We start from the raw sequence: 12336 nt of genomic DNA on the forward strand, positions 1-12336 counted from the left end.
TCGCATTACTGATGTCTCTAAAGAGATGACTGTCTCTTCTCTGGTTATATCATTCTTGTGATATTTAAAATAGTTGTAATTGTTTGTGCTATATTTTCTGCTGTTTGATTTATTCCAAGTATTTCCAGAAGTCAGGAGTCACCAGTACCAAACCAGTGTTAACCTTAGGTGCATGCCTTGAGCAGTCTGTTCTAGTGGGAGCTGTCCCTGCCTAAGGTGGAGGGTTGGAACCGGATGATCTTTGAGGTCCCTTCCAACCTAAACCATTCTGTTATTCTATGCTCTCGTTGGATGCATTAGGATAAAGCTGTGGCTGAGCCTGTGAGTCGACTGCTGGAGTCAACCCTAAGAAGCACTCACATGCCAAGTCGGATTGGAGCTCTGCATGGAATTCTTTATATCCTGGAGTGTGACTTACTTGATGAGACAGCAAAGCAACTCATCCCAATAATCAGCGAGTATCTGCTCTCCAATCTGAGAGGAGTAGCACAGTAAGAATCTTTCTTCTCTTCCCCATCCCAAACTGTTGAAGGTGTGAACAAAAGAGCTGCTGATGGTTTGCTGTTGCCAGTACATTTTGCAGCAGGCTCTTGTATTAAGCAGGTTTTGGCATTTTCTTTGACAGTGTGAAATGTGATTTACCGAAGTGAAAGGGTGTTTGAGGGTGAGGAAACTGCTTGATAGCTCAGACTATTATCTCTTAGGTAAAATGTCCTTGTATTTCTGTCAGCAGGCACACTCTTTGAATAAGACCTACACTGGCAAAGTTTTTCCCCTAAACAAGTCAGGCAATGAGATCTTGTAATTGTACTGCTGAAAAACTTCTCCTGTGGCACTGAATTCCCATCAAAACCAGTGCTTTCTTAGGGCATCTTGGTGCTACTTGGTGTCACTTTGAAAACTGCACCAATTTCACAGGGAAAAATGGACTTCTTGTTCCTAAGACTGTTTACATTGTCTCTGTCTGTGACCTAGACAACTTCGATGGAAGGTGACCAGTGATGTTTCTGCTTCTTTACAGCTGTGTGAATATCCATAACCAACAGCACATTTTGGTCATGTGTGCAACTGCCTTCTACTTGATTGAGAATTACCCACTTGATGTGGGACCTGAATTCTCTGCAGGAATCATACAGGTATTTTGTGGTGCCTCCAGTCACAGGTGCTCATATCACTCTGGGATCACCACATAGCTGTCTTTAATGCTGAACTTGATCGCTGAGGTGTAGGTTCACAGATTGCATTGGGTTGGAAGTGACTCTCAAAGGTTAACTTGCCCAACCCTCCATGCAGTCAGCAGGGACACCTCCAGTTAGATCAGTGTGATCTTGAATATCTCCAGGGATGGGCCCTCAAATCACATCCCTGGGCAACCTTTTCCAGTATTTCACCACTCTTATTATGCAGAACTTCCTCCTGATGTCCAGCCTAAATCTCCTCTGCTTCAGTTTCAAACCCTTGCCCCTCATCCTATCATCACAGGCCCTTCTGAACAGTCTCTTCCCAGCTGCAGGCCCCCATACCCCTATTGAAATGCAGTTGTATAGGTTATGCTTTTGGGGTTAGTTTCAGCAAGTTTTCTCAACACCTGATGCTGTTCTGTTCCAGCTGCAGTGGGATGATGCTAGAACATGACCAAAATACACCTCAAAAGCTGTGTTTTTCTTCTTTTTTTTCCAGATGTGTGGAGTCATGGTGTCTGGAAGTGATGAATCAACTCCATCCATTATTTATCACTGTGTCCTGAGAGGCTTAGAAAGACTTCTTCTTTCAGAGCAGCTTTCCAGGCTGGATAGTGAATCCTTGGTTAAACTGAGTGTTGACAGAGTGAATGTGCAGAGCCCCCACCGAGCGATGGCAGCCCTTGGGTTAATGCTGACTTGCATGTACACAGGTATTCACTTGTTGTATCCCTTTGATGTGCTAAGAGACTAGCATACTAACAGTGCTCCTTTTCTTCTTTTTTTTTCCTTCCTTTTTTTGGTTACCAAGGAGAGAAAGGTCATCTTTTAGCATTCACAGTAAACTGATAACAAATTCTTTTGGTTTAGGAAAGGAAAAAGTCAGCCCCAGTCGTACTGCAGATGCAAATCCTGCTGCTCCTGACAGTGAGTCTGTGATTGTGGCCATGGAAAGAGTGTCTGTCCTTTTTGATAGGTAAGAGAATAAGATATGCAGTGAGGCACTGGGAGGGAAGTCATCATAGGCACTGTGTGGTCACTTCTTTCTTTGACAGTTCTAGGATTTAATTAACGCTGATTTTTCTGCTTGCTGTTGCTTAAAATTGGTACTGCTCATATGCACAGCACCACTGATGGAATTGCTGAAGGCAGCACGAATGTGCAGGAATGTAAATGGAAAACAGACATGTCCTAACTGATACTGTGTGTTGCACAAACCATAATGCTTCATAAATGTATTGCCAGCTCCCTTCAGGTCAAACTCTTAAGTGCTTTTCAGGGTGCCTTCTGCATAATGATATAAATCTGGTTTGCAGGAAATAATCTTTCAACCTGCCCGAAGAGTTTAAAACCCTTTTCCCCCTACCCCTGACCCAAGTGTTGCTCTTTCCAAGGCTGTTAAATAATTGCAGTGGAAGGGTCCAGTAAAACTTCTGTATTCACATGGAACTTATTTAATGGTGATATTTCAACCCTCCTGTTTTGATCTGACAGTCTCAAGCTGTCTTAAGTAAGCATAGCATGTTAGATTTCACATGGTAGTTTGTGGGATGCTGGTTTACATTTTTTTCCAGTGTTCAGTGCTTTCTGCATAAAACTGGATAAAAGTTTCATTTCTGCACTCAGAACAGATCTGGAGCAGTGCTTGAGTGCTTTCTTCTAAGAGTTAGCAAATTAAATGTGAATGCTACAAGCAGAAAGTAACTATTGCAGGGAATAATCACATGGCAGGACCATGATCTTGACACAACAGATGCAGCCTTTCTTAGGAAGATTTTCCAATTAGGGTTATTTAAGTAAAATTGTCTTTAAGTTAGAGCATCTTTCATCCTCTTTAGAGTGCAGCACAGCTTGCTTTTCCTCTCTGGTCATCAAGGTCTTGAATAACAAAATGCCGAGATGAGTGTCCACCTTATAAATAGTCTTTTTTTCTGACAACCAGTAATGATCTCCTGGTCCTTTTTTTTTGTTCTTGGTTAGAGATTTTATATATATATAAATAATTTCTATTATTAAGTCTTGCATCTGATGCTGTCCTAGGGTTTAAAATCTTGAACATTAAAAAAAAAAGCTAACAAACCCAAATTTATAAAAAAATGACAAAAAGGTGACAAAAAATGACTAACCAAACAAACAAAACTGCCACAACCCTCCCCAAATCCCAAAACCCAACCAAACAAACACCACCCCCACCCCTCCATAAAACAACAATAGAAAAAAAGGGAGGAAAGGGGGCAAGGACCTAACAACTTACAGCTTTGGCAGACCTATGACAAACCCTGTGAGGAGAAGCTGAGGGAGCTGGGGTTGTTTAGCCTGGAGAAGAGGAGGCTCAGGCAGGGGTGACCTCATTGCTATCTACAACAACTACCTGAAGGGAGGCTGTAGCCCGGTGGGAGTTGGTCTCTTCTGCCAGGCAAGCAGCAACAGAACAAGGGGGCACGGTCTCAAGCTGTGCTGGGGGAAGTCTAGGCTGGATGTCAGAGGAGGAAGTTCTTCACAGAGAGAGTGATTGGCATTGGAATGGGCTGCCCAGGGAGGTGGTGAAGTTGCCATCCCTGGAGGTGTTGAAGCAAAGCCTGGATGAGGCACTTAGTGCTATGGTCTAGTTGACTGGCTAGGCCTGGGTGATAGGTTGGACTGGATGAGCTTGGAGGTCTCTTCTGACCTGGATGATTCTATGACCTCTCTGGACTGTTAGATTCTGTGAAGACTTGGATTCCTCAGTGTTGAAAATGCTTTTGCCTGTCCAGTGGTGGAAGTAAAATGTTCTTTCTGTTGCTCATCAAAGTGGAAAAGAACAAGATAGTCACTGGAATTTTGTCCTAAAATATGTTCTTTTTTATCTCTTTCAGGATCAGGAAGGGATTTCCTTTTGAAGCTAGAGTAGTGGCTCGAATCCTTCCACAGTTCCTTGATGACTTTTTCCCCCCTCAAGATGTGATGAATAAAGTTATTGGAGAATTTTTATCCAACCAGCAGCCTTACCCCCAGTTTATGGCAACAGTTGTTTATAAGGTAGTGTTTGTAGCTTTTTTATATCTTTTCTTAATGTCTTTGACTTTTCTGAATGTCTGAAGGAAAAAAAAAAGATTTCTAAATAACTGCCAGCTAAACCAGAAAAAAAATTGTTCTGTTAGATCTGACAAACTGGTTGCAGGGATTGGGCTGCAGTGCTGTGATCTGGAGGGCTAGAATTACCACGGCAGCTCACAGCAGTGCGCTTCAGTCACTGACTGTAGGAAAATAAAGACAGAATTAATAGTTGTAATTGTGGTGCTCAGACTCTTCTGCTCTGCAGAACTGGGAGCCACTTGGAAAGGTTGGTGTGGTGCTTGCTGTTGACTTCAGGCACCTGTGAGTGGAAAGAAACACATCTGTTTGTCAGGTCACCTGGCCTTGTGAACTCTACAGTCATGCCCTTGTGGGATCCACTCGGTTGGGGTTCTGGGTATTTGGCTTTTCAGCACCTTCTTACTGGACTCGTGCATTACTTCAGAGTGCTGTGCACACCATGTTGAATCTATAAAAGCAGAGACCCTGGACAAGCCTTCTCATTTCTGTGTGCTTCCTTCAGTTTGGCACAGAGGCCACGAGTCCACCTGCATCCTGTCTGACTGCTTTGCAGAGTCTCTTTGGCTAGGCATTGCGTTCGTTCATTCTTTAGGCTCAGAGTTGTCTCTGAGAATTCAGTTTGTGAACCTCAGAGTCTTGTAGCTGGAGAGAATCTTTATAAGAGAACCTAGACTCTTTCCCATGTCTTCACTCCTGTGTAAAATATTTTTGCAGGTATTCCAGACACTGCACAGCACTGGGCAGTCCTCAATGGTCCGTGACTGGGTGATGCTGTCCCTCTCCAATTTCACACAAAGAACACCTGTGGCAATGGCCATGTGGAGTCTATCCTGTTTTTTTGTCAGTGCTTCCACCAGCCAATGGATTTCAGCAATGTATCCTAAAAGAGACTGTGTGCCTGTTCTGGGCAAATACAGGGATTGCGGGAAGCATGTTGGTAGCTTTGACAAATAGAAGTACAAATCTAACACACAGAGAAAGGGGCAGATGTACTGCAGTTAGGAGTGATGTGCATCATGTTGCGCTATATGATGCCTCAGATTTTAGGGGAAAAAAGGGAACTAAACAGTTGATGAGAATGAAGTTATTTACTGCTGCTGGTTTAAGATCTGTTCCTTAAGGTTGTGCAAGATAATAGTAAGTTCTTACTCCAAAGGCTTTAAAGCTTCAGCAGATAACTTTGCAGTGACCTTTTAACAGCTTTGTTCTATATTTCCTCTCAGCTGTATTTTGCAAGTGTCCCCATGAAGGTGCACCACAGTAACAGAGAGCTTTGGCAGTGGAGTGACACCAGCCAAGTGAGTTGGAACAGCAGAAGGCAGAGGTTATAGCAGTGCTGGGTTTATCAAAAACAAAATAATGCCCACACAGACAAAGAAAGAACTGTTTTGTGAGCAGGCAAAAATCAAGTGACCATAAGTCATGTTTGCAGCTTCCTAATGAAACTACAGTTAGATTGAAATGTATTTCTGGGGATGAGTTAATGAAGAAGCAGGGTACCTAGTAGTTTAATTGCTGCACCACAGCAGTTTTCATTTCAATGTTGGCCAGCTCAGAAAGACACTTTTTTGTTGTAGATCAGCATCTGAGCTGCTAAAAAGGAGCAACTTCTCTTCTGTTGTGGCCTTAACTTGTCTTCCAGTCTTCCACATATTATCAGCAGAATGGGGAAATCAGAGCAGGTGGATGTTAACATCTTCTGTCTGGTGGCCATCGACTTCTACCGCCATCAGATCGATGAGGAGCTGGACCGGAGGGCCTTCCAGTCTGTGTTTGAGGTGGTGGCATCCCCAGGAACCCCCTACCATCGTTTATTAACTTGCTTGCAGAATGTCCACAAGGTCACAGCATGCTGAATGTCCTGATGTGGGATGGAACTGCATGCCTAGTGTTGGGATCTGCTCTGAGTTGTGGGGAATGCAAGATGGAGAAAGCATCTGGGGCTGCACTGGTGATAAAGATGGACCTGTCACTTAGACTTCCAGAAGGCATGGACCGAGTGCTCTGCAGCACTGGGAGTCACTTGGAAAGGCTGCTGTGGTGCTTGCTGTTGACTCCAGGCACCTGTGAGCAGAAGGAAACACATTTCTGTCAGGTGGTGTTTGGGACTAACCTGGGACACAGTTAGTAATTACAATAGGAGCAAGTACTACGTGCAAGGTAACTGGTACTGAACTGGTGTTGCTGCTCTTCCTGATGCTCAGCTGAAGCCACTGTGCTGCAGCGGGTAAGAACCTGACAGAGGCTGTTTGTTACTGCAGGCTGCAGTCACCGTTTCCTGTACCTGTATATACTGTTGTGTAGTACCAAATAGAAATTGTTTCCTAATGTCTCTCTTTCCAAACACGGACGAGAGCAAATAGCTTTCATGATTTACACGTCCAGCATGTAATTCCTCTATCTGGGCTCTCCGATACCCCGTGGTGTATGTGTTGGTGATATCGTGCACATACCTAGCCACACTCTGCTTTTTTCTTCTCAGGATTTACAATTTGAGTCCAGTATATCAGTAAAAGAAGTTTTACCTTACATATTTCTATATCATGTACAGTCTGTAAAGCTGTAAGATGTGTGGTGCATGAGCTGTGCTGTAATTGGAGATGATCAGAAGCCACGCTACTGAATGTCTTGGCATCTCTGTTGTCCTCATTTGGATTTTATTTTGTTCCTTATGCTTGAATTCATGTTCCTTTTGGAAATCCATCTTACTGTACAGATCACATCTTGGTTTGCATCTCACTTTTTCTTTAAGTGCTTTAGAACTGGAATATGTTGATTAATTTGTCTTGAGAGACTGTACTAGGGAGGCATTCTTGTGATCCACTTTCCTGTAGCTTATTTTGAACTCTTTTGAGGCAGGGTGGTAAAAGAGAGGATGTGTTACTCCAGCCTTTTGTATACTTCAGAAACAGCTCTTACTTGCTGCATAACATTTTAAGAGGCAAAATGGTGCAAGCTGCCCAGTAGTCAACATGTGTTTGACCTTTCCTAACTGACCATGCAGTCATCTGGATTCAAACCACTCTCATGTAAGCAAATTCATGCTACAGTTAAGAGTCAGAAGGCTGCTGTTGTCTACTGGGACTGGCTAAAGTGTTAGGATTACACAACCTCCTGTTGGTTCCATAGTGCTTCAGGCATGAACACAGTGCAAATAGCCATCAACTTCAGGACACTATACAGGGCCACGTTTAGCTCTCACCACCCAGAGAACCCTACTGATGACTGAGCATTGCCTGGGGCAATCTAGCACAGCATTTGTATTGAACTGAATTGGTTAGAATTCTTTCATTCTGCAGAAGTGCTGCCTTGGTTCTCAGTCATGTCCTGCATTTAACCTCTCTTTGTTTTCTTCCCACACCTTTTGATGACACTTGGAGCAATGAGAGAGTGTTGTCAGGAGGAGCACGTACTGTATGTATTTCTGTATATAATGTATATGTTGGAATTACACACATGTGACAACATTTAATGTATACAGATGTGTATATTTGTATTTATTAAACCCAGATATTTAAACTAATTCCATTCTAGACCAAAAATTGTTGCTTCTGCCCATAAATCGCAGCCAAAGGAATTGTCCACAGGTGTCACTTCCTTGAGAGGAAACTGATAGTATGGGCAGTAGAAACAACTGTAGATGTTGCTATATTGAGCCCTCTACAGATATTACTATCCAGAGCAATTATTTCTGCCCTTAGTTGGGTTAATCTTCTTTCTTGGGCCACAGCACTGTGGTGATTTTTAAAAGAAACTGAGCAAGAGTATATTAACAAAAAAAGAGAGAGAGAGAGAAAAGAAATTTAATACAATAGGCTCTGTTTGGAAGTTTTTGAGTTGTGTTGGAGATGACCTGAATCCTGCTAAAAGGCTGATTCCAGGCAGTGAGCTGTCATGCCCTGTTTCCACACAGGCCAGTACAGCTCACTCCTCCCTTTTGTAACCACCACCTATCGTTTTCTACTGTAAACCCGCCCTGCACCAGTCAGTTTTTGTATGATATATATTTTAAGTGAAGATATTTTTGTAAGCTATTTTCCAAACTTTAAAACAGATTTTAATATATTTTTGAAGCATCAGGTCAGCCATATCCTCACCATCTCAGAGTCTGTGTTGCGTTACAGATGGGTACGTTCTTTATCATTTTGAGCTCCTCACGATTAACACAGAACAGATGATTATGTACCTTGGGATAGCAGGAGCTAGGCCCTTTGTGCAGCTTTTCCAAACCAATTTGAGACTTGCCATAGAGTCTTTCCAACCACTAAAGGAATAAATGGAATTAGGCAGTTAGCACGGCTGGATGAAAAACACCAGCTGTGGCAGACTCCTTTTCCTCAGATGCCAGCAGATGTCTGCATTACCTATTACAAGCCAAGCTCTAGAGCTGGTGTAGTTCTAACCTCACACAGATTCACTGGTAGTCAGAACTCCCATTTGGTTTAACCTTTCTTGGAGTTTGCCATTGTGTCCCTCCTGAAATGTGTCCTAAGTGTCTACAGAAGGGCACCTCCTGGGAAAAATTTCTGTGACCTGAAGGCAATGCAACTTAAAGGTCTTCCTAGTGTGGCAACACACACCAGTAGTGCTTCAAACCTGACATTTCATTTGCAGCACACTTTCCTGTCTACTTCCTAGACTCCTTCTCCCACCCTCACTACTTTTGGAGTGGAATCATATTGAAAATCACTCCTGCCTGCTCCTAGTGGCAAGAGCTAAGAGGTTTGTGGTGGGCACAGTTAACAGCAAAACAATGGCCACTAAGAAATACCAATACTGGATTTAAGGCAAAAAGGGAAATCACTTCTCCCTTGAGTTTGGTTGTCTTAGGGCAAAATTCTGTCACAAATTGTTTTTAACTTGCTGTAGACAGAAAGGTAACTCTGGAAATTGGGCTGTTTCAGTGAGGACAGGGTAGGAATGTGTTTGAAGCTTAACATTTGGTGTCCTGGCTAGGCAGAGTGAGCAGTTTCTTTAATGTGCTTTGCAGTGGAACTGGCTTTGTTACAGCCTTCTGAGGGCCACGGCACGACTGGGAGCATACTTAAGGCAGAACCATGTTTAAAGCTTCATTTACAATTCAGCTGTCAAAGAACTTACTCTACCAACTCCCTGTCCTGGCCCTCATTTAAGAATACTGCATGCAAGCCAACTTCTCCTAAGGAGTTTTTGGGCCAGCTACCCAGTGACCCATTAAACACAGTTTGATTTCATTTCAGCATGCCCCCTGCCTTGCACTGAGGAAAGGATAAACCATTGTAAACCAGTTCTTAGTTGTGGGACTCAGAGCCTTTTCTTCACTGCTTTGCTCTGCCAGTTGAAATTGAATGTGAGTTTATTTAAATCCTTCCTCAGATAGCAATTCTTGCCTAAAGCATCTAGTAAATGATTGTGTATGATTTTAGCTTTGGTAGGAATGCCTTCTCAGCACCAAGACATTGCTTGTTCCTTAACCACCAGCAGCATTCCTGAAGCACTGAGTAATGAATGAACAGATTTAGATCAAACGCAGTGGGAAAACCAGGGGAACCTTTTGGGCTGAAAGTAATTTGTTGATAGTTAGTAGATTTGCCTTAAGAGCATTCTGGTTTGCTATTCTCCAGAAATGGCTATTAACTTTATATAGCAGATAAGGAGGTTGTGTCAAAAGCACTGCAAAGACAGTTTTCCAAGAGCAGCAGACCTGGTTTGTCCTAAGCTTTTTGTGGAGCTGTCACAGCTAAGTGTTTATGCTTCCAAAATCAAGGCAGTTTTTAGGGTGCAATGAGCAATAAATACAGCAATAATAAACTTAATTCAGTTTGGTCATTCAGGATCTTACATGGTGGTCGAAAGGGATGGGCTGGGAAAAGAAGGGGAACTGATTCAAGTCCATTCAGTGCATAAAGCAGAACTTTTCCATCTACAATCCCACCTCAGTGTTCTACTAATGGTAGAAGTCAGCTGCGTGGCTGCGGTAGCTGCTTTGCTTGTCTACTTTTAAACCAATTTTGGTTATAGGGATGAAGTGGTGAGAGCAAAGAGCTATGGGTTACAAGGTCACTTCACCGTTGTAAAGTGAAAGCAAGCTGCTGCAAGAGCTGCAGTAAGCAATGCAGCAAAAGTGTGGGGAAGCCCAATGTGCTAGTTTTACCTGGTACTGAGGTTTCAGGTGAGCTCTTTGTGCATGGAACCTTAAACTGTACACTGAAAATGTTAGAGAATTCTTCTGCTGTATGCAGGAGAGCTTCTCTCATGTGCCAGGTGTGAGGTGTGTTCAGGCAAGCCGGGTCTAAGCGCTGCAGAGTGTTGATGAGGCATGCGCTGCTTTGTGTTACCTGCCTTTTGTCTCAGCTGCTCATCCCCATCAGTCTATCTGCATCTCACCAGCTGGGTCAGCCTGGCCAAGGGGAAGGCAACACATCCCTCTGGGGGTGTCCCGAAGAGGTGGAGGGCAATGAGGAGCAAAAAGCTTGGAGCCCCAACCCCCAAAAGCAGTTGTACTCAAAGGACAAAGGAAAACTTATGATTTTAGATGTATGTTTAAGTTAAAGTCGTAAACTGCTGAAAATACTGCACATGGAAACTGAAAGAGAAAATAAAAGAGAACTATTGCTGTAAGTGATCTTCCTCTGGTTATTTAAAACAAAAAAAAAATTCCAAATCCTAGAATCTCTGGGCTTGGGAAAGACCTTTAAGATCATCCAGTCCAGGACATCAGTGGCCTTCCTATACTGTACACCAGAACTGATCCCAGTACTCAAGCTGTGGCCTCACCAGAGCCCAGTACTGAAGCACCATCACTTTCCTACTCCTATTGCACACATTGGTTTGATCCAGGCCAGGATGCTATTGGCCTTCTTGGCCACCTGAGCACACTGCTGGCTCATGTTCAGCCATCCACCAGCACCCCCAGATCTTTTTCCACTGGGCTGCTCTCCAGCCACTCTACTCCAAGCCTGTCACGTTGCTTGGGGTGGTTGTGACCAATGTGCAGGAGAGCACTTTGTCTTGTTGAACTTGATTCTGTTGACCTGAGGCCATGGATTTAACCTGTCCAGATGTCTCTGCAGGGCCTTCTTCCCCTCCAGCAGATCAGCACTGCAGCTCATCTTAGTGTAGTCTGCAAACTTGCTCTAGCCCCTCATCCTAATAATTGACAAAGAGGTCAAGCAGGACTGGCCTTGGTACATCACAGAACTTCAGAATGGTGGGGGGTTGGAAGGGACCTTCAGAGCCCATCTAGTCCAATCGCCTTGCTAAAGCAGGTTTGCCTAGATCAGACTCTTACTGCAGTGTTTGGTTCAGAGTTGTCCTAGTTAGCACAGCCTGCTCTCACAGAGCCCCTTATTCTTCATACACAGACAGAAGGGAAACTAGCACAAACCCCCTCTGGGCCAAGATAGAGCTCAGTGAGCTGCTGAAATGCCCAAGAACCTCAGCCTATGTGCCAGACCTGGGAACTGGGTGCAGCAAGTGGCACGGGAAGCTTCTTGTGTTCAGTCTGAACTTCAAGACCCATGGTGGCTCCAACCAGCACTTTCATTCTGAAGTTGGCAGGACAGCAGCAGCTTCAACTGAACCAATGACAGGACTCTTACAGCCATTAGAGATTCTCACAGTGGTTTTTCTCTTGGTATCTCTTCATCTATCAAATGTGGAGCACTGTAAAGCCATGCAAGAACATCTCAGGTCTCTCCAAATGCAGGTGCCTATTGCAGTCACAGTCCTGTCTGCAATTAAAGAAGTACCACAGTTGAGCTTTTGATTGTATCTAATGGTCCTGCTTGCCAAAACTCCCTGGGATTCTAGGTGAGATCAGAAAGCACCAATCCCAAGGGTATGTGTGAGTGAAGCTGTGCTTATCTGCAGCAGGCCAGTCTGGGTAAGGTTGCAGAGGCGAAGCAGCAGTTTGCTTTAGCTTGGGTTCCCAGCTGTCAGGCTTGTGTCTTAGAAGAAATCTCTGGGTGGTCCTGCTGCTGAAGGCTGTAGGGTCTCTTGCGGAACTCAACTGCTCAGTGGCATCTTGCTCTGATTAACTGTGCAGGGCTGGGCTGTTCTCTGGCAAGTACAACAGCAGTTCAATGTTGAAAGCACACGC

At 43.9% G+C, this 12336-nt stretch overlaps 1 protein-coding gene across 1 annotated transcript in view; it reads left to right on the forward strand.

Annotated features, from left to right (window-relative positions):
• Positions 1 to 10856, forward strand: part of HTT (huntingtin) — a 76393-nt gene extending 65537 nt beyond the window's left edge. Inside the window, exons 61-67 of the mRNA XM_064151601.1 lie at positions 301 to 491; positions 1022 to 1136; positions 1681 to 1894; positions 2052 to 2157; positions 4037 to 4199; positions 4971 to 5131; positions 5899 to 10856. Of these exons, the coding sequence (XP_064007671.1) occupies positions 301 to 491; positions 1022 to 1136; positions 1681 to 1894; positions 2052 to 2157; positions 4037 to 4199; positions 4971 to 5131; positions 5899 to 6112 (1164 nt within the window). The 3' untranslated portion in view covers positions 6113 to 10856. The remainder of the gene's footprint in view (positions 1 to 300; positions 492 to 1021; positions 1137 to 1680; positions 1895 to 2051; positions 2158 to 4036; positions 4200 to 4970; positions 5132 to 5898) is intronic.
• The last annotated feature ends 1480 nt before the right edge of the window (positions 10857 to 12336 follow it).

The sequence above is a fragment of the Pogoniulus pusillus genome, chromosome 11 (assembly GCF_015220805.1).
Source record: "Pogoniulus pusillus isolate bPogPus1 chromosome 11, bPogPus1.pri, whole genome shotgun sequence".
Taxonomy (NCBI): domain Eukaryota; kingdom Metazoa; phylum Chordata; class Aves; order Piciformes; family Lybiidae; genus Pogoniulus; species Pogoniulus pusillus.